At 37.3% G+C, this 25,727-nt stretch overlaps 1 protein-coding gene across 1 annotated transcript in view; it reads right to left on the bottom strand.

The window, feature by feature from the left end:
- NALCN (sodium leak channel, non-selective) overlaps positions 1 to 25,727 on the bottom strand; it is a 300,444-nt gene that overhangs the window by 248,501 nt on the left and 26,216 nt on the right. The window contains exons 3-6 of the mRNA XM_081082492.1: positions 25,294 to 25,476; positions 10,891 to 10,974; positions 9,691 to 9,830; positions 9,473 to 9,601 (exon numbers count right to left, since the gene is read on the bottom strand). Of these exons, the coding sequence (XP_080938618.1) occupies positions 9,473 to 9,601; positions 9,691 to 9,830; positions 10,891 to 10,974; positions 25,294 to 25,476 (536 nt within the window). The remainder of the gene's footprint in view (positions 1 to 9,472; positions 9,602 to 9,690; positions 9,831 to 10,890; positions 10,975 to 25,293; positions 25,477 to 25,727) is intronic.

Here is a 25,727-nt window from a genome sequence, read left to right as displayed (position 1 = left end):
CCACAATGGTAAGAACATGTAGCTACATTAAAAGTGAAGGCCAATCATATACCTTACAAAGTGATTCCCCCATATTTCTAGCACCCACCTGGCACCATACATAGGTACTACAATATTATTGATATTTCCATGCTGTACTTTACATCACCAGGACTATTTTATAACTATCAATTTGTACTTCTTAATTCCTTCACCTTTGTTTTACCCACTCACCCCATTCCCCTCTCTCAACCATCAGTCGGTTTTCTGTGTCTATGAGTCTGTTTCAATTTTGTTTATGCTATGCACCTGAAAGTAATATAATATTGGATGTATTCAATATTCAACTATAGTTGAAAAATAAAATAAGATAAATAAAAGGCTAAAAAAAATAGGTGAAGGCCAGGGAAGAATTGAGAGAGCTCCAAATCTCCTATCCCCAGAAGTCTTCAACCATGAAGTGCACTTACCCAATCCAATCACTAGACCTAAAAATATGTGAGTCACTGAATGAATATAACTGAGATGATTGCTCTGCAGTTCTCAGAACACATGGACAACCTGCTTCTTTTCGAGAATAACAAGAGACTCTAATTACCTTTGGTGATTCTTAAGACATTCCCAGGTAAATGGACTTAAGGGAAGAGGAAGCTCACGCAGCTGGCTGAAAGCTTAGCATTTCTTTGAAAACTTATGATTTATCTCTTTTTAAAAAAAAAAATCTTTTTTGTTGAGAGTATTATAGATGTCTCTCCCTTTTCCACCCATTGCCTCCTTCCACCTGCCTCCTGCCCCACCCCAGGCCTTCACCACACTATTGTCTGTGTCCATAGGTAATGTACATATGCATATAAGACCTTTGGTTAATCTATTCCAACCCCCTCTGCCTCACCCTTCTTCCCTCCGAGATTCATCTGTCTGTTCCATGTTTCCATGTTCAAGATTTATCTTTTAAAAAGCCATGCAAATTTTGTGTTCTATGCCAAAACATACCTTTGAGAATTTTAGTGTAAAACTAAGGTTTTAAATCACTGCTTACTAACCAGGTCAGGTTCTGACTAACTCAGCCCCATAAATACGAATCCACAGATGGAGCTTGGTGTCTGCATATTTACCAAGTGCCCCAGGTGATTTTCTCTATCAAAGATATCTTATCCCAGAAATGAATTCCAAAGATGTGGTAGTAGTGCTGCTAGAGTCCCTGACTGTCACTGTGGCTTTGATGAAAGGGAGTTTGAGGGGGGCAGGGAGCTGGCTGGTCCTATTGAACCTGAGATATCAAAACAATGTTACATGTGATTTCTACAGGGACAATTACAGTAAACACTACTGGGAGGGGCTGAATTGGCAGGGCTCCTCATTTCACATTCACATAGTACATTCAGAAGTTCCAATACATCATTTCAGAATTCAGTCCTAAAATAAGCAACCTGGACAACTTACTCATATGGCCCATTTAGAACTTCTTTCCTAAGCATGGGCTCCTTGTAACTGAACATTTTATTCAAATACTTTGGATACACATATTGAAGATCATTTTGACCAAATTACAATTGAATGTTTACAAGCCTAGAAATTGGTGTCATAGAGAACTGGACTTAAATTCTGCTTCTGCCTCTGTTTCAGCATGAACATCTAATTTAACCTTATTGAGCTTCAATTACCTTGGCTGTAAGATATGAATGTAAAAAGAGAACATGACTTACTAGGCTTTTATGAGTATTAAGTAAGAAAATAACCTATATCAATTGTTCAATAAAGTTTATTTAACACTAGTAAGAAATAAGAAACTTATGATCTTACTAGTAGCCCTGTGCATGAATTCATGCGCCAATAGCTTGCTGCCACCCTCCTGTAGCTCCCACCATCCCTCCTCCCCACTGCCCCCCTCATAGCTTGCTGCCCTACCCCTCCTGTAGCTCTCTGCTGCCTGCTTGTGGCTCGCTGCCCCACTCTCTTGCTGATCAATGATCTGGGTGTTACACGGTCAGTTGTTAACTAGCGACCATTTGCATATTACATCTTTATTAGATAGGATTATATTTTTCTTTTGGGGGTAAGTAAATATAAGATCAAAAAAAGTGTTATACTGTACTTGATAAAAAAAATCACTTTTAGAACCTTTTTCAAGTGTAGGGTTTTCTTTTCTTATACTGAAGACTAGGAAATGTTTTACTATTTTGGTGGAAATCAAACTGGTATTAATTTTTATGTGGGAATTGGGATTATTCTGAAATATTTTCTTATGCTTGTTATTTTTTAATTATCACACTGAAAGTCTGATTTCATTGGTGATTCAGGTGGTCCACATACTTGAGATGGATATACACAACAATTTTTAAAAAGACATATGGAGTAATACAATATGTTACATATCACTATTTCATAGATTCAGATGAGACTGAATCCCCTAGAATATCACATCTACATAGGGATAGAATAATTAAAAATAGAAAAAGTGGAACATAGAATATTAAATTTTAATTAATGGACATGATCAAGAAAGAATTTTGTAGGATATATAAAATTGTAAGTGCCTCAAATTCATGCAAAGGTCGTGAAATCTTGATTTATATTTAAACTTCCTTTGAAAGGTGAAGAGCAAAAATGTAATATGCATATTAATTTTCTCTATGACACACATTATAAAAAGTTTATGTATGTGCATGTTGATCTGTATGTGCATTAGATTATTGCAGAAATTGCTCAACTGGCTGAATAAACATGGACTTGGAAATTAGATATGAGTTCAAATCCTGGCTCTCTCACTTATCTTATGGACACATATTACTTAACCACTTTGGGACTGTGTCCTCATATGAAAAATGGAGGGAATAATTCCTTTCAGACTGTTCCAAAAATCATTTATATAAGCAAAATAAGCTAAGATATAATAGGTTCTCTACAAAAGTTTCTACTAATTAGAAATCTACATGCACCATCAGAGTATTTTCACTTCTTAAATATTTTAAAGAAAATGTTTCCAATATGCATTTATCAAAACTTATTCTTATGTTTCCCACTTGGCAGATATCTCTACATGAATCCTGGAAGTTAAATGTAGCAATCTCACTCTTCACCTTTCAAAGGAAGTTTAAATAGAAATCAAGATTTCATAGACCTTTGCATGAATTTGAGGCACTTACGATTTTATGCACCCTACAAAATTCTTTCTTGATAATGTTCATTAATTAAAATTTAGTATTCAATGTTCCACTGTTTCTATTTTTAATTCTTCTGACCTTTCCATTAAAAAAACCTCATTATTTTGTAAACATAATTTATAAGACAATAATTTATTTATTTTCAAGTTATCCCTAAAGAGTAAACTTAAGTTTTATTTGGACCAGAAATAGAAAACTCCCCAAAAACAACATTATATTTTCTCTAGTCCAAGTCTTAGTGATTTTATAAAATAACAACAAGCCCTATAAGCTGCACCTGGGCAGGGTGATCATAGAGTGTTTTGTCTATACTGAGACTCTCCTGAGATGAAAAAAGAAACTATTAGTAATTAACCTGACACAATAGTGACGCATCAGTATTGTTCAGTGCATCTGTGACATATGGTTCCATACCTCTGGGATTTAAAGCTAATGGTCCAGCCACCACAAATATTTACCTGAACTTCTGGTTGAATCCTGTTCTTTGTATAGTAAAATTTTATATAGAGTATCCTATGCTAAAAGTATTAAGTTATACTATATATACACTTTTGCATAGTAAAGGTTTACATACCTTAAAGTTTTTCTCATTATCTCACTCTTGGGAATAAGATTTTATCATTAGATATTCAGCCATGAGTAGGAATAATAATAAGGAATAATAATAAGGTGAAGTAAGTCTTCATCTTTTCTATTTCACTACCAACTCATTTTTGCACTTTCCTCTTTAGGGGAGACTTCTGCCATCACATTTGGTGTTTTGCACACCTGTTTCTGCCACAGGACATTGCTCTTTGCAACTGTCTTTAGCTTATGAACTGCTTTACTTGTTCCATAATTTCTATGGGTCACCACTCATCATTAGAGAAGACTGTAAAGCTTTACTAATAATGCTTTTGAGGACATAGCTATGATTCCCCTCTGTCTGCTTCAAAAGATATCAGCTCCATTTAAAAGCACAAGAATGTGTATTGTGTTGTTTCTTTATTAATCTTGTTTGCCTCACAGATTAAGCATAATCAATTCCAGAGGTGAGCTGTGGAATCCAGGATATATAGATTTCTGAACAGACACCTCTATGCCTGAAAATTCTCCCAATATTTGGGTATAGTGCATGCAAATCAATTAAGCAGCAATTGGAACAATTGTTAAAGGACAACAATTAAGAGAAATGAGGTCATGATGCCACAGGCAAAACTGATCGCTGGACACAGAACCATCATACTGTAGCTTAACATCTAGCTCAGAGACATTGCTCTTTGCAACATCTAAGAAATTCTTAGAACAAAAGGAAAAAAAAGAAAAAATTTGGGAAATTTTTAATTGGAATTTTATGCATTTCATTTTTATTTTTGACATTTTTTGAGTGTTTTAAAAATAGGTAAATTGATGTCTGGGCTAGAAATAATAGTAAAATGGTATCAACAGTTTTTCTACTTATGAGTGGAACTTCAAAACTCAGCTACTACTAAACTGAAAATTAAAAGAAAAATGGTATAAATGACTGGTCCTGGAAATAAACCATCACACTTAATGAAAAATTTTTAATGAACAACACTAGTACCATGTGGCTAGTTATTCATTTTCTCTTCAACTAATAAACTAAGAATCACATACAAAGAAGGCAGAATATATGTGTGTGCACATAATGCTATTGGGCAGATTTTACAAATAAAAGAGAGAAAATGCAGACATTCCCTCATAACTGTTATGTCTCGAGTAACTGAAAATTCTGCCAACATTTATGTAATTTTTCAAAGTGAACTCAACTTTTCGGATAAAGTAATGAACTGGAGCTCATTGTATTCTGAATATTCAGAATACAAAAGGTCTCAATATTTTTTCAAAGACATTTATTTCTTCATACTGAGTATTGTAAGGAGCTGTGTGAAGAGTACTTAACTCAAGTCATTCAAGGGCTGTGAGTTCAGAGGTACTCATGTGTGTCTTCCCAATTGGTATTATATTTTATGTGACAAAGTGTAGCTTGCCAGCATGATACCTGATCTTTTCGTTGTGTTAATAAGTATTCAAATTCTCTGATTCTGACTTGGTTTTCAATGAAATGGTAAGTTTAAATCAGCCTCCTGTACTCACTGCTGCTATAACACAATTGCTTTCTTAGTCAGAAGCTTTCTCGGTTCTTCACCTTTATATCCATTGCCTCCAACCCACACAACATCTTTTCCATCTTCACATTCATTCATGGAATAATCCAGACATATTCTACAGCCTACATACACTTAAAAAACACCTGCCTACAGGTATTATTCACACATTTGTCTCTTCTGTTGCTCACGCAGTCAACTCCTTTACCACTTCCTTCAACTTTCCTACCCTGTGTTTGTACCACCTATTGCTTTTCAATATTTTAACTATGTCTCCTTTGTCCCTTTAGCAACTTGCTTTTCTTTCTCTGTTGTTTTTTTTTTTTCATTCCCTCTTCTTTATCAATGTGCCATACTATTATTTGTCTAAATGTAATCTATCATCAACCATGCCTTCAATAAATAGCTACCAGGTCGTTATTTTGTGCTAGGATACCAGGTACTGGCAATAAGAAAATGAATATTCTCCACTCTTTGCCGTATGTGTCCTCAAGGACCTCACAGTGTCATGAAAAAAATAGAAAAAAAATTGCTATGGGTGCCAGCATGCTGGTTCTGGCAAGATGGGCGACATTAAATTCCACTCCCTCCACTACAAACAACAAGAACTTCTGGATAAATGATAACATTTAAAAATTTCTAGGCTCACAAGAAAGAAAAATACATTCCAAAATGTCAAAACATATGAGGGAATTAATAACTAGGGAAGTATATGAGTTGACAAAAGAAGTGTTATGAATGAGAACTAAGTATCCAGTATCCAGGAGCTTGGATTTTAATGTCACATGAGGCAGAAGACAGGGACCTGAGCCTTTAAGACTGGGAACCGGAATTGTGACTCTATGCATAAAGCCAGGTTGTAATTTCAATGAGTTTCAGAGAGTGACACTGATGAAGAGATAGTCAGATAGATCAATCCAGCAAAATAGCAGCCAGAGCTACAGACTGAACTATAGACAGGGAATTCATAAATTACAAAGGTAGTATCAAATTCAGCAAGTAATAACACACAATAAATAGTGCTAGGACAACTGACTTGACCATATGAAGAAAATTCGATTTCTGCTTCACACTAAAACAATTCCAAACAGTTTTAGTAAGGTATACTGAAAATAAACTGTACATAGAGGATGGGGCAAAAGTGGCTTACAGCTGTGAGCACACAAAACAGTTTATTCTTGTATTACTACTATTAATTATTGTGTTATTTTCTATACAATTATAAACCTACTTTTGTCCCATCTAGTATTAAAAATGTACAGTTTGTGAAATCTACCACACATATGTATAGAACATCATCAGGATAATAAACATACTGATCAATCCCAAAGGTTTGCTTGTGCCCCTTGGTAATTCCTTTTTCTATCCCAACCCTTATCTCCTAGGCAACCACTGACGTCCTTTCTATCATTGCAGATAAGCTTGCATTTTCTAAAATCCCATATAATAGTAGACAAACATGGTAATTAACCGTAACTCTGACACACTTCCCATTGGCTAATCAGGGTGATATGCAAATTAACTGCCAACCAAGATGGTGGCCAGCAGCCAGGCAGCTGAAGGGAACAGGAGGCTTGCTTGCTCCAATGAAGAAGGAAGCCAAGGTTCCCCGCCTGCGGCTGCTGGGCTCTGAGCTGCAGTCTAAGAAACAATGTTACAATTATAAAAGCTAAACAAAACCCAGAAACCTGCTTTCAGCAGCCGAGGTCTCAGAGCTGCAGCCGGGCCTCAGAGCTAAAGCTGGCTCTCAGTTCCAGTGACAGCCATAGAAGGTAAATAAATCCCAGAATAAAAAAAGAAAAGAAAAAAAGGAGAAGTTGGGAGCTTCAGTCACCCGCCAGCCTGAAAATGGCCCTCAGCCCCTCACCCAGACTGGCTAGGCACCCCAGTGGGGACCCCAACCCTGAAGCAACAAGATGGCAGCTAATTTGCATACTAAAGGCAGGCGGCAATGGGAAAGGCTGTCCGCAGTCCGGGACTGGATCTGTGACCCTGCCGGGCTGGGGGCAGTGCTTGAGGCTGTCCACGGGACCAAGACACGGATCTGTGACCCTGCCGGGCAGGGGGCAGCACTTGAAGCTGTCCGCGGTCCTGGGACCTGGATCCGTGACCCTTCCCGGTGGGGCTAAGCTCGCACGGGGCAGATCGGCCAGGGTTGGGCAGGGCAGGACACCTGGCTTCTGCCCAGCCCCAGTCACTCTGGGCAGGTGAGCAGCGCAGAGAGCCTCTGGACAGGGGAGGCAGGCCGGCGGAGGGCGGCCTGTTTTCCCCACATGGCGGTGGTGACAGCTGTGAGCATGCTAAGCGGAGCCTGCAGGCTGAGCTGAAGTAGCACCTGCAGGCCATCAGCGCCCAGGAGTGGCTGCGCAAGATCCACCTCCTGGCCCAGAAGGTGCAGGATCGCAGGGACAGCCACCGTGGCGGGCCAGGCTGACGTCCTCCTGGCCGCACCATGGGGGTTTAGGATCTGCAGAGCCAGAGGCCTCCAGTGTGCACATCCCCCCCAGGTGTGCAAACATTCCCCAGCATACTGTCACCCTCCCGCGCCTGCAACAGTTGCAAAACAAGGCATGCACAAGTTCCCCCCGCCTCTCCACCGCACTTCCATCAACCCAGCATGCCTAACACCCCCACAGGATGTGCACACACCCCCTCTGATGTGCTCATGTCCTTTGGAGAGTGTCTGGGTGTTCTGGGTGCTGAGGGTGGGTGCCTGTGAGATGACAGTGAGAGGGTGGAGTGGTGATGCCCTGTTCCCACGGAGGCCAGTGCAGCTACAAGATCACCTCTATGGGGTTAATGCAGGTGCTGAGGCAGGAGCAGATGCAGACAGACACACCTGGTGGGTGCGGGCAGCCCTCGCTGAGGTGCCTTCGGTCAGTGTTCAAGATCAAGAACCCAGAGGCAGAGAGGAATTCCGTCCGCTCAGTGAAACAGTGGGATAGTCAGGGCAACTGTAGAGAAGGACTGTGCACTTTGGGTGCCAGCACCCATGAGTGAAGGCTGCCCTGACTGAGCCTCGCTTACTTGGGGCCTAGCGCACTCCTGCCAGGCAGCGGGTGACAGGACGTGCTTTCCAAATTAATGAGAGAAAACGTTGATTCTCCTGCTGCCCACAAAGGTGGAAAGTGAAGTGGGGAGACATGTGGGGAGTGAGCAAGGTTCCCTGTCTGGGGGTTCCAAATCTTCTGTTGGTTTCTTTCACTGCTGACTAAAGATATACAGGGTGTCCCCCAAAATGTATACACACTTTGAATACCTACTAATTCCAATGGTTTGGTTTTAAGCATAAGAAAGAAACAAAAATGGAGCTGTTACCTGTTAAAAGTGTGGGCACAAACAGGTAGTTGGACATTCCCTGAGGGGTCTCAGATTGGAGAGGGTGAAGGCCAGACTGAGGGGCCCTTCCCTCCCCCCCCCACCCCAGTGCACGAATTTCTTGCACTGGGCTACTAGTTTTATATAAATGAAACCACAGAATATGCAATCTTTTTCATCTGGCTTCATTCACTCAGCATAATTATTTTGAGATTCATCCAAGGTATTGTTTATAACAATATCTCATACTACCTATTGTTAAATAGTGTTCATTATGTGGATATAACCACAATTTGTTTAGAATGGAATGAATGGGATATATTGTAGGCATACGTTCAATTTTTAAGAAACTAGCCAACTGTTTTTCGAAGTAGTTATACCATTTTTCATCCCCTTCTTATTTTACTCTGATGGAATTCTGCCACACTGGGGAAAATTTCTAAATGTATTCCTTAAATTTGCTTAATCCAGCTGGGCCATGTGGCTTATGGTTAAACATTGACCTATGAACCAGGAAGTCATGATTCTATTCCCAGTCCAGGCACATGCCCAGGTTGCAGGGCTGATCCCCGGGGCGTGCAGGAGGCAGCTGATCAATGATTCTCTCATCATTGATGTTTTTCTCTCTCTCCCTCTCCCTTCTTCTCTGAAAACAATAAAAATATATTCTAAAAAATAAATTTGCTTAATCTACTCTCCCAAGGGATTAGATTTTTCAGTTTGGCTTGTCTTGAATACATGTGTTAAGAATTGGACAAAACAATTTCAAGGAAGCAGAGGATATAGAAGAGAGAACACATAAAAACTTATAAAACTTTTAGATACCGAGGTTTTTCTCATGAGAATTGCAAAAATATCCTTGTTAATCACCTAGATTAAAATGCAGTTGGGAGATAAACTTACCCTGGTCTTGTGTCATTTAACACACAGTGATAGGTAAATGTTCCAAACATTTGAACTCCTAAAATTCCATAAAGAAGCAGAAAGAAAAGTAAGAAAATTGAAACACTCCATATTTGTTCTCCCGATCGCCTAGGGGAAAAAAAACATAAAATAGGTAAAACTTATTTTTAAGAAGTCATAAACTTCCTCCCCTTAAATTATGTGAAAGTAGTGCTTACTTTAAAATATTTGTAATTCTGGTCCTTGGTAGTTCAAATCGGAAATAAATTCGGAATGCTCGGATCATAATTAGTGGCCTTGGGATCCGCAACATGCCCCAAGGTGACATTTGATCAACTATATCAGCAATTTCAAATACCTGTAAATTTAAAGGTGAATAAACAAGTTTAGACTTTCTCTTAGCATGGTTTGTAGTGGTGACATATACAAACAGCATCAGGAGATGCATCCTGTTCCCTAAACTTTGCCCTACATTTTTTTCTACTGAAATCAATTTTCTTTTGAGTACCTCTAGAAGCTACCGCTCTCTTAGGAGAAACAAATCATAAGCTAATGAAAGTGCCATCAATCTTCTTCATTTTCTTAATCTTGGATACTTCATCAAGGCACAGGTTTTATTACAAAAACAAGTGCCAACTTAGAATATAGTAGAAAAAGTGTGCTAAGTCTTCCTAACTAAGCATGTTCTTTGGTGAAACTTTTTGAATATTTAGAAAATGAAATAATGAAGACAGGATTAAAAGTATTATTAGAAAATGTGAAAAAATGTACCATTTACTAAGAGGTGAAGTAATAATTGGAAAATGTTTGTCAATCATACAATAGTTATTAAATGGAAAAGAACACATTACTATGCAGGATAAATTAGGCTGTTAGAGAGGTGAGCTTTGTAAAAACAAAGATGGCTTATCAATACGCACTAGGATAAGTTTGCAGAATGAACTGTGAATTTATTTTTTCTGAATATTTTCATGAAGATTATAGTTACTTTAGTTAAATGCAAAATTAAGACTGATTGAATGTATGGGAATGAGTTCTACCATTTTCCAACAAAATTCCTCCTTTAGAACTTTTAAATATATGTACCCCATTTCTTTTTTTTGTACCCCATTTCTTTTTATTCCACAAATACTGAAATCTCACCCCATGTTCTTTCCTTTCTTTTCATAAATATATTTGTATACCTGTTCAATAAAAAGCAATTTCTTATACTATTGATTTTCATTTCTTATTGAGAATTAATTCACAAATGTGACTGATTACAATGTTAGGCTTTTTATTTATAAATTTTAAAAAATAATATAATGTTGTAGAAAAGTATACAGTGGCATTTTATATACATGCTTTTATATATCTAGTTAGATTTTCAATGCAAATTTTGGAAACTACTCACTTATAATTTAAAAATTTTTAATTACCTGCAACACCAGTGAAACCCAAAGGAATAAGACCATAATTCCATCAAAAACACACCAGCGATCTTTTAAGTAGGCAGTATCCCCCTAAAAATAAATTTCACATGATGTTATCAGGCAAAAGGAATAATTTCAAAAAAACATCTGTGGAGGGAATAGTCAAGTGTTAATTCAGTAAAACCTACCCACAATTTTTATATTATAATTAAGCAGATTTTCAAAAAGAATACCTTTAGCACTTTAAATGACACTATGTATGAGGATAATAATTTAATTTATAAAACACAAGTAACTGCAGACATTTGTATTAAAAATTTAAATGTATGCAAAGGGAAAACATCACAACTTTTTCTCTTAGCCACACAAATTCTATCATTTAAGGAACCAAAGGCCATTCTACTCAATAGGCAGCTTGGTCCTAAACTGTCTTCCTAAAAAGCATACAATGGTCATTGAAAAGGCCTTTAAACCTGGGGATCAACAACCATCTGTAGAATATTAACCAGAACTTCACCTCAAGCTAAATTAAAAGTGAAGAAGAAATTTGTCTTCATTTTCAAAGAAAATATATACTGTCTTTAATTGGGATTACACATGTTAAAGAATGATACACAAGACATACCGCTTTCATTTTTGAATAGTGAATCTACTCTGATATTAGGATTCTTATTATTTAAAAAATTGAAATTTTAGAAAAATTTTCCTTTGGAATAATAAAACATAAAACCCCATGAAGACAGAATTGAAAGCCTTGAATAGAAAGGCCTTTGCTTTCTTGGGAACATCCCACTAAGTCATTCCTTCTGCAGAATCCATGAAACTCTAGTCTCAATTCCGTCATATCTGTCATTACTGCCATGATTGCATCCACACAGAAAATAAAAACAGGGACATACTTCCAAGATTTTAAATAAAATGGTAAGATATATTGCAGGATATTTTAAAAATAAAATAATTTTCAGGACCTTCCACCCTTAGTAACAAATAGGTTATCAAAGTTACCCCGAGAAGTTTCCAGAAATATTTTATGCTGTTTGCAAAACTAATGGTATGATAAACGACAAATGCAGTGGACACTGGGTGAACACCTATTTTACATAAGAGGATGCATAATGACTTTACTCAGGAAGCTATATAATCACACACACACACACACACACACACCAATTTTGTGTAGAAAAACAGTTATGTACACAACTAGCTAATACATAGGCAAATAACTTATAATAAAGCTAAAAATATGGTTGGAGAGATAAGATTAATTTTATGGAGAGTTTAGAGAAAACAATGCTAGTTCCCAAATGAATGCACAAGTAATTTTATCAGTGGCAAGAGAATCAACCAAACGTGGTGTGCATTAAGAAAACACAAAAAAAGATATGAAAGCAAACTCTGAGGCTTGGGGTCTGGGTAACTAGGAAGGCAATGACCCTATTAAATTATGTGCTTTGATCATTATGTGATGATTTAAACCCGATGAAGAGAAAAACTTCATTTCAGGATGCTGGTGGCTATATACACACAAGCACACACATGAAATAATTTAAGAATATTATCTGTCTTCAGAACCTCACAAGGCATCTATTACCATAGGCATCATAGTTGCCTTGTATATTACACAACTGAAAATATAAATTAATTATAATCTACATATAATTTTCTCTGAGCCTAATTTTTATTAACATCCAAAAAATAATGGAATACAAATTAAAGTTGTGCTTTGAAGATTCCCTTGAATTGTTTAATACATAAACCAATTTTTTATTTGTTCATTCATTCATTCATTCATTCATTCATTCGATTCCTTCACTCCATGTATAGAACACTTCTATGCACTAGGCCAGTGATGGCGAACCTATGAACTCATTTTTTTTGGTTGATTTTCCTTTGTTAAATGGCATTTAAATATATAAAATAAATATCAAAAATATAAATCTTTGTTTTACTATGGTTGCAAATATCAAAAAATTTCCATATGTGACACGGCACCAGAGTTAAGTTAGGGTTTTTCAAAATGCTGACACGCCGAGCTCAAAAGGTTCGCCATCACTGCACTAGGCAGTGCTCAAGGCATTGATGATAAAGGAGTGAAAAAAAATAAACTCCTGTTCTTATGTAACTTACATTAACAGTTAATTTTTAAAAAATGAAAATTATACAGTAAATGTTATGCAGAAAAATAAAAGTGTATATTTCAAATTAACTTTTATTAAACAAATGGTTACTTACTTGTATGTTAGGCAAAAAGAGAGAAAAATGTATCGCTTGATCTTCATTTTAAGAACTAGGCATAGTAGTGATTGTTTAAAAACTACAAAGACATCCAAAAATGAAAAGTGAAATTTTATGGGACTCAGCAGAGAACTGTTTTAAAATAGGAACAATTAAAAGTAAATGTTATGAAGGAAACAGAGTAATTATAGATCCTTGGGTGCACAGGCACTCAAAATAATGAGTTTATGTGGTATTTTTTCTCAACTATATTATTTTACTTATTTTTTGTCATTGAAAAATGTCATATGTAGTGTCACTACAATTAACCTCTTTTATTGCTCATAATCTGCTTTAATAATGAATTATATTCAATAAGATAGAAGCTGAGAGCTTCCATTATATTGAAGATTATTTAAAATGTAAAAAGTGAGGATAAATAGTGATTTTTTTCTTGGAAGGGAAATGGAAGTGTCCAAGAGAGATATAGTTTTCACAGTCTATCCATACATGTCCCTTGATTAATGATCATGTATTCCATTTTTTAAATGGATTTTTCAAAACTAAATTTTTTAAAGGTGAACATTTTAGATTTAACAAACATCATTTTGTTAGTTGCCACAAATAAAGTTAAATTTGAAAAATATGGGCCTTGCAAATTAAGAAAGGAAAGCTATCAATAAGATAATTGGCTGAATTTTTACTTCATAGTTACTATATAAATCTGTTTGCTAAGGAAATTGCTGTTGTAAATCTCACCCAACTATATAAAAGGACAGATTATTTTTTTCCAGTTTTTATTTATTTATTTTTCAATTTCTTTATTGATTAAGGTATTACATATGTGTCCTTATTCCCCTATTACCCTCCCCCCCCCCAACACTCACTCATGCCCTCATCCCCCTGTTGTCTGTGTCCACTGGTTAGGCTTATATGCATGCATACAAGTCCTTTGGTTGATCTCTAGGGCATATTATTTTAAAACATTTCAGACACCATGGTAGGGATCCTGAGTAAAACAAAGCATGCAAGCACATTCTAATTTCAAATCACCTCATGATATGAAAACTGGCTTAAAGAACCAAGATGGCAGCGAAGGCAAACGCCTGTACTCACTGCCTCCCACAACCACATCAAAATTACAACTAAAATACAGAACAACCATCATCCAGAACCTTGAAAGCTGGCTGAATGGAAGTCTTACAACTAGAGAAGTAAAAAAGAACGCACAGAGAGACTGGTAGGAGGTGCAGAGGTGAGGAGCAGGCTGATCAGGCACCCATGGGTGCCGCTTTTTAACCGCCTTTTTATTTGGGAGGGAGATTGCCTCTACGGAGGCTGCCCAGAGGAGCAAGGGGTCCCAGCCCCACACCAGACGCCCAGCCCAGGGTCCCAGAGCTGGGAAAAGAAGTCCCTATTAGCAGTAAGAACTATGGGCTGATAAAAACCAGTGGGCCTGGGGCTCAGTGACACACAGGCTGCTGGCGACCCAGCTGCTCCTCTTAAAAGGCCTGAACCATGAACTGAATTTACAAGCTCCCACCTCTTCTGAGCTACAGTGCTGGCAAGGCTCTGGGTGACCCAGACACATACTAGGAGAAATTAGCCTGTCTGGCATCAGGGCAGGAACTCGGGGTGGCTTTCTTTCAGATGGAGGTGTTCGCAGCAGTCATTGTTCCTGTTCTGGGACCTCATTGTAGGGTTGACTGGCAGCCATTTCTGTTTGCTCAGCCCTGGAGATTCTGAGACCCCCACCCCACCCAATTTATAACCCCACTCAAGCTGTGTGCAGCTGCTTTTGCATATGAATAGCCTATCCTTTCTCAGGCTAAAACCTGTCAAACAAGTTGCAGCTGGGTCAGGGAGTCCCAAACCTATCAATAAAAGGCTCAAGACCCACACCAGCACGAGCCTGCCTTGCTTCACAGCTGGGCCTCATCTGGACACTTCCAAACCCTATACAAAGAGAAGGAATCTGAAGATCGCTCTGTAGCTCCTGCTGGGTGGCCCCGGGCAGTGGCTGACTTTGCACATCCCTGGAGACCCACACCAAGACACATCATAATTAAAATGCCAAGGACAAGAGACAAAGAGAGAATCTTAAAAGCAGCAAAAGAAAAGCAGTTAGTTACCTACAAGGGAGAGCCTATAGGACTTTCAGCTGATTTCTCAACAGAAACGATGCAGGCCAAAAGGGAGTGGCAAGAAATATTCAAAGTGATGAATAGCAAGAACCTACAACCAAGATTACTCTACCCAGAAAAACTATAATGTATAATTGAAGGTCAGATAAAGAGCTTTAAAACAAGAAAAAGCTAAAGGAGTTCATCACCACTGAACCAGTATTATATGAAATGCTAAAGGGTATTCTTTAAGAAGAGGAAGAAGAAGAAAAAGGTAAAAATAAAAAATATGAACAACAGCCCTAACCAGTTTGGCTCAGTGGATAGAGCATTGGCCTGTGGACTGAAAGGTCCCAGGTTCGATTCCGGTCAAGGGCATGTACCTTGGTTGTGGGCACATCCCCAGCAGGAGGTGTGCAGGAGGCAGCTGATCGATGTTTCTCTCTCATCGATGTTTCTAACTCTCTATCCCTCTCCTCTTACTCTCTGTAAAAAATCAATAAAATATATTTTTAAAAAATATGAACAACAAATTGGCAACAAAGACATATCAACAATTGAATCTAAAAATAAATGAATAAAAAATCTGATGAACAGACTAAACTGATGAATGGAATAGAATCAGGGGTATGGAAATGGAACAGACTGACGATTCTCAGAGGCAAGGAGCCAATTGGGGGGTGGGAAGAGTTTAGACAAAGCTCTTATATGCATGTATGCATTACCTATGGACACAGACAATAGGGTAGCAAATGCCTGGGGTGGGGTGGGTACTGGGTGGAGGGGAGCTATGGGGAGCAGGGGGAAAAGAGGGACATCTATAGTAATCTCAACAATAAAGATTTTAAAAAACACAAGAAAACTGACTTAGCAAAACTTCTGCTATACAACATAGAAAACTATTTTTAAGTTAGGAAGTAATTTCAGTTGCTTTGTTTAGAGTGTTTTCTGCTTTAGACTTTCCAGATACTCATAGTGGCATTTACCTGTAGCCAACAAGACCACCACACACTGGGTCAAATAGGACTGGCTTCTTATTTTTTTGGTAAAATATGTGAAATAATCCACTGAGCATAAAATTTCCATATTATTTTGGGGTTCATGTTCCCAAGAGTCATTCAATATTTATAAAAAACTTTAATAAGCAGTGTTAGAGTCCTGGAATACAAAGACCAAGAACACTCAGATTTCCCCCATCATTTTTTATATATAACCTTTTGCCCTTTTGTGTTCATTATTTCTCTTCCTAAAAAGTCTCCCAAGCCTACACCAATTTTTTCCTCTAGACTCTTATCTGACTACAGCATATAAGATCAATGCTTTAATTTACACATCATGTAACAACTGGCAACTCAGTTCATGTATATAAATAATGTAATTATTGTGTAATTTACAGGACAATCCTTTGAAATCCCCATTTGATGATTTAATTATTTATCTTTTAATCATTTCAACTTATCATATATAATTATGACGTTTGGGTTTCCTACCTAAATCTTCTCTAAACATATTTTTGCATTGCATTTTTTAAAAAGTCTACCCTCCATGGTAAATGTTTCAGTCTGTTCTGAAAATTAGTAGCACCTTGAGACTTTGAACAATTTCAGAAGCTATTTCCAGCACCTAGCACAGCATGTGACATACGACACATGTTAAATGAATTATTAGGTAAGCACATGAAACATGTCTTAAAGAGGTTCTGTAGATTACAATGCATACAGTAAAGAGTCAATTCATGTGCTTCATGAAGGCACCTATTCATCCATTCATTAATTGAAACTCCTGGCAGAAAGAGAAAGATTTCTATACTCCCTTTCAAGGTAGCATCTTAAAATTAAGCCCCTTTTCCTACATGATCATGAAAGATCACATATAGAATTATGAGATAACTTTTGGAAATTTCCTGGGTTATAGTGTCAATAAACAGAGGGTGCATGCCATGAAAATAGGGATTAGGTCCTATTTATATAATTTGTGCATTATATGGTAATTGTAAATGTGATTGATTTAAAATTGAGATTGTATTAAACATTATACATAATCACTAAGGCTCCGTAAGTCTAAAATATCTTTTTAATAAATAGAATACAGACTTTTAAAGCCGGTACTGTGAAATATAAGCTCATATTACATTTTGTGTCTGACATATTCATCAAATTTACTCTTTTTTTCAATTTGCATGTTTAAGGACTCAACCTTAACTGGTTAAAGGTTGCTATGATTCCATTTAAAATTAGGTCCAGATCCTTTTAAAACCCTACTGTATTAGTTCCTGAGTTATAATATTTGCAAATAATAAATTGTCCTTTCTACCTGCTTCCAAAATATGCAATCAGAATAACATACATGAATGCCCAGTGGTACTCTAGAATTTTTAACACCTCAAATAGGAAAGAAAGGTTTTAATGTATTGGTTGTATTAACAGAAAATGGAGGGCAGAGAGTGCTTGAGCAATGGGCAAAAATCAGCATGCTGTTGCTGGGAGATGAGTTATTCAAGAGCTGACTGTCAATTTTTATAAAGGCAAACACTCAAAGGCTGCCAATTATACAGTATAAGAGAGGAACTTACACTGCCGTGCAAGTATTTAACAAGCAGAGAAAGAAGCACATTCACCTGAGGACATTTATAGGGAAGTAGTTTGCAGTTTACAACATGATATGCACTGGTACAGTTTCATGAGCGAATGATTTATGGTTCCGAGTTCCCAGGGCCCATCTGTCACTGTGTCTTAGCATTATTATTTATTACTTCAACAGTGCTCATGGATGCATGTGACTTTTACCTAGGTCTCTTGCCTAGGTGGAAAATAGACAAACTGAGAATTGTTTGAAAAATTCACAGTCTGCAACACATCCGATGCTGTGCAGCATCACAAACATATATCTTCCAAATGGTTTATTTTTGCCTCTCTAAGGGATTTAGGGAGCTAGAATGCTTCTCAGAGCAGGAATTAGTTGGGGAGGTAATTAGAAAAAAAATTATTGGAGAGTGGGAATTACCTGGAGGGTACCTTCAAGCTTGAGAAACATTATAATATGTGAAATCCTTAAAAAAAAATACATCCCTTTTAACAAAAATTTTTAAAGACATTTCTTGACAGAAGCTTCAATTTCTCTCTCCTGTTTTGCATCAAGCATGTTACCTCCACAGTGAACTTCTCAAATGCAAATCCAATCTTGTCACTCTCAGGTTTGAATTCCCCATGCATCTTCACTGACCACGGAATGAAGTCTGAGCTCTTTGCAGGGCATGCAAGCTCTGCACGGTGCAGCCAGGCCTGCCTTCATAGAATCCTCTCCAGCTGCTTCCTGTGCACCCCCCACCTGCTACCCCTGACTTCTCAGAGGTCTCCAGAGCACCAGGCTGTTCCATGCTGTTGTGTCTCGGAGTATTCCTTTTCTCTCTCTGTGAAATTCGTTACTTCCATGCCCCATCTCCTGTGTCATGGACCACAGTGATTCATCCTTCACATTCCTCTTTCTTCAAGACTTGTATGATATTCCCCAAACAGAATTTTTCATTATTTTTTGTGCTCTCTCCTCACATCCCCTTTTACCCACAATTATAGCATTTTCACAAAACACTAAAGGTTTATCTCTCACTGTCTGAATTCTCATTATACAAATAACAACTAATTTATAGTTGCAAAAACAGTTGCCCCTAAATGACTATGTATCTAGATTCACTCTAAGGAAACTGCACAGGTGCCAGTGATAACATTTAAGTTGTCCATGAACCCTGCAAGAGATATGGCGTGCCAAATACAGGTAAAGCTCTGTCGTGCTTTTGGTCTAAATCTTGTCTGGCTTGTTTATCTACTTACCAGTGGATAAGTGTGAAGTGCATCACTATTTTCTTCTTCCTCATTTTTCCCTTGAGATACAGCCTTTCACGGGACCTGAGATTTGAATCTACCAATCCCAGTCAGTTTGCTCACATTTCACCAATTTAAAGACATACTCTCCCCTCCTCCAAACACAATTTAACATTTCTGAATTTAGAATGCATCTTATAATTGATGCATCAATTACAATCTTACAGTCTACCATCAAGGTGTAATTAGCAGCATTTTTTCTTTCTTAAGGACAAGTAAAGTGATGCTTTATCTTACAATTGATGACCGATGACCTCATAGATTCAATGAAATACCATAGATGGTACTTTAACGTTATTTCTCTGCCTATTTATTTAAGAGCACACGTTGCTGTTTTGGTAGGGTGCGTACAAAACATCCATTACTGACTTGAATATGTACAGATAATTGAGCGATGGGTGTTTAAATGCTGGTTATTACAAAGACATAAGCAGGTGAATAGTTATCTATGTTAGAAAGCAATTTAGTGATATTTGGAGACATTGGCTGGGGTTGCCGTAATGCATTCGATTGCCCATTTAAAAGAATGGAATACAGGTTCTTGTTTTCTGAAAACATATGATCCAACATAATTTCAGGAACAGATTGCATGCAGAAAATGAGAAGTGCCTGCATGTGCTTTACAAGCCAGTTCCCACAGTGGTCCAGGCTTTCTCTGAGGACAGGCGCTCTGCCCTCCTTTGTCCCTCCTCCTGGGTCACTTACAAGATTATCTAAGTGCTCAATCAATGTTTACTGAATGACTGGAAATTATAGTTGGGTTTAAGATGATAACTCTCTCTTATATTTATATTATAGTTATAACCTAAATAAATTAAAATCTTAATGTCTAATATTTAAATTTATAGTTTAATATATGTGGCGAACCACTAGGTCAAAACAGTAGTGGGTAATACTTGAAAGCCACAACTTCAGAACTTTTGTTTTGAAAAATAAAGCTTCTAGGTTTGGTTTGCTGCAGATAAATTTATAAACTAGGTATTATTAGATCACATTACTTTAAGCATTAGGTACGAATTTTATATGTACCATAACATTGCCAAAACAAGCTGGTTATAATTTTAAAGACTTTCTAAAATGCTGGTTGGGCAATACACTGACTTGCTTCTATAAATATTTTATTATGGACTAATATAGTTCATGCATGGAAAAATTCTTCCAAAAATAAAAAAGCAGCATTTCCCAAATCTCCAACATATGTGTACATTGACTCACTTATACGCTTCTGCACCGAAGACATATGGCATACTGGAGTTTTTTGCTTAATAACTAAATCTCACTGTTAAAGATATTTTAGTTGAAAATCAGTGTACAAGGGTGCGCAAAAGTAGGTTTACAGTTGTGAGTATGCAGAACAGTTTAATCTTGTATTTTTATATATTGATTATTGTATTATTTCCCCTACAAATAACTACAGACCTGCTTTTGCCCACGCCTGTGTAATAAACATTTACCATTTGAACATTTAAAATACACAGCTCTGTTCCAAACAATGTGAAACATGTTAAGAGTAACCTGATGCATAAATAGAATAATGTACATCTATATATTCATAATGTTGCTATCTATATTATAAAAACCCAGTGGCCCTAACGCCATAACGACCAAAGACTGGCGCAGGTGGGTGGGGCTGCGCAATTTAGCACACTGGGCTTCTAGTATACATATATAAAAGTATAAGTCATATAAGTGAACAAACACAGTACATATCTGCAAATAATTCTGGGTAAAGAGGCAAAAAATTGAGTGAGAAGTAAAAAATAGTGCTGCTGACAACTGAATGAAGGTAGAAAAGCATAGAAATATCTCAAAAAATGTTTTTTAGTAGACAGGTGTTAAATAAAGGTTTAAAACTTAGACTAAGATTAACTGATAAAAGCACAGTAACTCATTCTTGGGTAAAATGAGGTCCACTAAAAAAAAAGAGCCCCTGTGTGAGATAATGTATTTTATTGTGTTGTAACTTAAATATCTACACATGTACATTATTTCTCATGCAATTATAAAACCAAAACAAATTTACAGATACAAAGATACAAAGCCAATAGCATTTAACTTGGCTTTGACAAATGAATTTTTTGCTAAAAATAAATCTTACTAAAAGTGTAAGTTTTTTCTCAGTTTTACTGTAAGTTGACAACTAATACTGTATATATTTAAAATGTGCAACTTGACAATGTGAGTTATACATATATAACTCAATATAAAAATATCAATCAATAAATACCCCAATTTTTAAAAAGGCCAAAAGACTTAAGAAGACATACAAATGACCAACAAGTAAATGAAAAGTATATGCTCAACTTCACTAATCATCAGGCAAATAAAAAAAAAATGAAATACCACCTCACATCTGTTAAACAAAAGATGTTAAGTCGTGGTAAGAATGTAGAGAAAGAGGTACCCTTGAATGCTGTTGGTGAGAATGTAAATTGGTACAGCCACTACGGGAAAGAATATGGAGCTTCCTAAAAATTAAAAATAGAACTACTTTATGATCCAGCAATCCCACTTTTGAGAAAGTAAGTTAACTTTTAAATACAAGCATGTAATCTCAAGTCAATGTACTCTTTCATCTGTGTTAACATTCATGTTAATAGAAGTATGTGGTACAAAAAAGATATCAATAACGTTATAACATTTGGAGGAAGGCTGTAATGGTGAAAATTCAATGAGATGATACATTTCAAGCTGATTCAGGACCTCATATTTAACCATATTTGACCAAAATCTCAGCCAGCATTTAAACACTGAATACCAGTTTTAATGAGATATGAAGCTGTGCTGATTATTTAAAGATAATGTTAGCAATACCATCTTGTTAAATCCTGCATTAGTTTTGTATTTAATCCAATCATACCAGAATGGAAAATAGAAAAATTATATCTAATGTTAATTTTTAATTTTTAAGTCTTACAGATTGAAAATAAATCAAAATTCAGTTTTAGTAAATAACTTATCCAAATGTTGATGAACACCAGAAAATACTGAAAATGGCTCATTTACAGCACTTTGAAAACAACCTGGTCATAAATCAAGTTTTTCTTTTGAACAAATGCTTTGGCTTCTAATATTTAAACTATTAAAACCTCTGCTCATTCAGTGTTCTGTTCACTTGGAATGAATATATAATTTATGTATCAAGTCTGCCTCTGCTCTTTTATCATTGACTATGACAACTAAAGCAATGCCTACTGTCATTTTCATGATGTGAAATCCAAGTCTTAATTTATTAAATAACTTAAGAAACAGACTTTTATTCTAGGAAAATGTCATGCCTTTGTTCATTCAAGTTAGAATCTCATGTGAGTCCACACATGGTATTTCAATCCCAAAATGCCCCACCCAGAACATTCAGAGACTGCCACTGCCTGAGTGACCAATATATACAAGGCCAAGGTCATTCAAGGTCCTCTGGGGAGTCCAAGAATTCAAAATAAGACTAGGCTATGCTGGAGAGTAAAGTTATAGTCACTTAAAAGATATCTCTAGCACTCTCACCAGAACAAATTTCCCCCAAGCTAACGTCCTGGTTTAGCTACCAATTTTTGAAACTTGGCCATACCTAAACCTAATGCTTAGAATAACCAGCCTACTACTTGTGGAAGACCCAGACAATGTTGGAATCATGCTGAAATCCATTGATTGAGGCATGGTGGATGCCTACTGTTCCCATGAATCAACATGTTTGCAGTGGATTATGTGTCACAACTCATAGCCACACAGCATTTCCAGGGGCCTATGCTCACTGCGCTCATGACTGCCTTTTGGGGAGTCTCTGAGTTTACTGGTTTCTTGGTAATTGCATGAGGTTTGTTGTGGCTTTGGTGGTTCCTTTCAAGTTAAGTCCTATACTGAATTGAATTTTTTTCTTTTGTATTACTACCCCAATTTCTAGAGTCACCCAACAAACTTCAAAAAAACTTTTTCAAAGCTACTTACAACCAGCTGGCCATTCAAATGGCTATCTGAAACTAATTAAGTAGTGAGGTGAAGAGTGTCCCCCTAAACTCTATGTCCATTCAAAACATTAGTATGCAACCTTATTTAAAAACTAGAGGCCTGATGCACAAAATTCGTGCAAGGGGCTCAGCCCTTGCAACCCTGGCTGCCTCAGCTGGCCCTCGCAGCCCCAGCTTCATCTGAAAGGTCATCTGGATGGCTGTTCTGCTGTTCAGTCTAATTAGAATATTAGCTCTTTATTATATAGGACTAGAGGCCCGGTGCACAAAATTCGTGCACTCTGGGGGGGAGGGGGTAGGTCCCTCAGCCCAGCCTGTGCCCTCTCACAGTCTGGGAGCCCTTGAGGGATGTCCCACTGAGAGTGGGGGAGCAGGCCTAAGCCAGCAGTCAGACATCCTTAGCACTGCCGTGGAAGCAGGAGAGGCTCCCACCACCACCACTGAGCTCGCCAGCTGTGAGCCTGGCTCAGGGCTTCTGGCTGAGCAGCGCTCCCCCTGTGGGAGCGTCTGCCCCCTGGTGGTCAATGTGCATCATAGCAACCGGTCGTTCCACCATTCAGTCGATTTGTATATTAGTCTTTTATTATATAGGCTAAGGTATTTTGAAGATGTAACTAGTTAAGAGGAAGTCATACTAGATTAGTGGGGGCCCTAAATCTAATTACTGGTGTCCTTAAAATAAGAGAAGGCCCACAGAGGCACACAAAAAGAAGGCCATGTGAAGACAGGAGTTGAGATTGGAATGATGCATTGGTAAGTTAAGGAATTCCAAAAATTACCAGGAATCACCAAAAGCTAGGAAGAGGCAAAGAAAGGCTTTTTCCTAGAACCTTCAGAGAGATCAAGGCCTACTGACACCTTGTTTTGAACTGTGGCCTCCAAAACTGTGAGACAATACATTTCTATTGTTTCAAGACACTGAGGTTGTGGTCATTAATTACTAGAAACTAGGAAACTGATACAAACTCCAAAGTACTTAGGGCTCTTTTTCATTTATTTCTGTAAAGCCCACTATGACAATAAAATAAAAGGAGGAAAGTCAGGCAGTAACAAACTCTTTGACAGAGGCACTGGGGTGGTTAATAAATGCATCTGTAAATGAGCTTCCCACCTCACTCCTGTCCTTCATCTCTTCTATCAGGTGCATCCTATTTTACATTGTGAAATACATATGAGACAGTGCCATCCACTTATTTAACCTCTATGAAGGTTAATATTACAGAAGGAAGAGATATCCCATGAAATAAATTTCTTTTCTTTTCTATTTTTTAAAAATACATTTTTTATTGATTTCAGAGAGGAAGGCAGGGGAAGAGAGAGATAGAAACATCCATGATGAGAAAGAATCACTGATTGTCTGCCTTCTGCATACCCACTACTGGGGATCGAACCTGCAACCCAGACAAGTACCCTGATCGGGAATTGAGCCATAACCTCCTGTTTCATAGGTCAATACTCAACTGGCTAGGCCCTTCCTTTGCTTTTTCTTTTATTTACTTATTTTTTGTTTCCCATTGGTGACGATTTCATGCAACATATTTTTCTATAGTCCTGGAATTCCTTTCCATTTCAAGTCCTTTCTTTATACCCCTTTATATCTTCAAAATGCTTCAAGTTAATGACATCATGCTGAATGTTATCAGTCTGTAATATTTATCACATAACATTATTCAGCATTCATAAATCAATAGGTGCCTTGTTTTGGGCTCAGTCACTCATAGGTGGCATTACAGACCCTCTATTCGGCCTTCCCAGAGCTGGTGGAAAGGCCACCTAGCTCCTTCCCAGATATTCCAAGACTCTGTGCCTTACACAATTTATTTCACTTTTTAAATATTCTTATGCATCATATTTTTATCAATCTATAGAGTGAAACCCTATTTTAAAAGACTTCAATATAGCCAAAACCGGTTTGGCTCAGTGGATGGAGCGTCGGCCTGCGGACTGAAGGGTCCCAGGTTCGATTCTGGTCAAGGGCATGTACCTTGGTTGCGGGCACATCCCCAGTGGGGAGTGTGCAGGAGGCAGCTGATCGATGTTTCTCTCTCATCGATGTTTCTAGCTCTCTATCTCTCTCTTTTCCTCTCTGTAAAAACTCAATAAAATATATTTAAAAAAAAAGACTTCAATATAGATGAAATAAAGAGATGTTTCGCTTTACTGAAATTAATATACTGATTTAGATTTTCAATGCATTTTGGTTTTTAGCTTACGTAACAGGGGAAGGCTCACCTTGACAATCCCCCGGATGTGCATTTTGGCAATCATCTCTGCTGTGTAGAGAAACATCAATAAAGTATCCAGAGTAAAGGTCACATACTGAAGAGGAGGATAGTGTTCGAACGTCATGGGTGTGTTCATACAGACAGAGATGACGCTGATGATGGCACAGATGCGCAGCAAAGAGTGAACCCACTGCAAAATAGTCCAAAGTTATTATTTGACGTCATAAAATGGTATCTTGAACTTGCATTATGAACCACAGTATTTGGAAAACATAATATTGAGATTGAAATATTTCACCAGTATGAAAAAGGAAACCAATGTCTGTTAAGTGCATATAAAATATTTCACATATTTTACATAACTTAATTCTCAAATCAGCCTAATTTTCACATCAATACACTAAGACTCAGGAAGATTAAGAAACCTTTCTGTGGTCATGC

This window comes from Myotis nattereri (genome assembly GCF_964212035.1).
Source record: "Myotis nattereri genome assembly, chromosome: 2".
Lineage (NCBI taxonomy): Eukaryota > Metazoa > Chordata > Mammalia > Chiroptera > Vespertilionidae > Myotis > Myotis nattereri.
The sequence above is the reverse complement of the archived record's forward strand: the minus strand, read 5'-3'. Positions and strand labels throughout refer to the sequence as shown.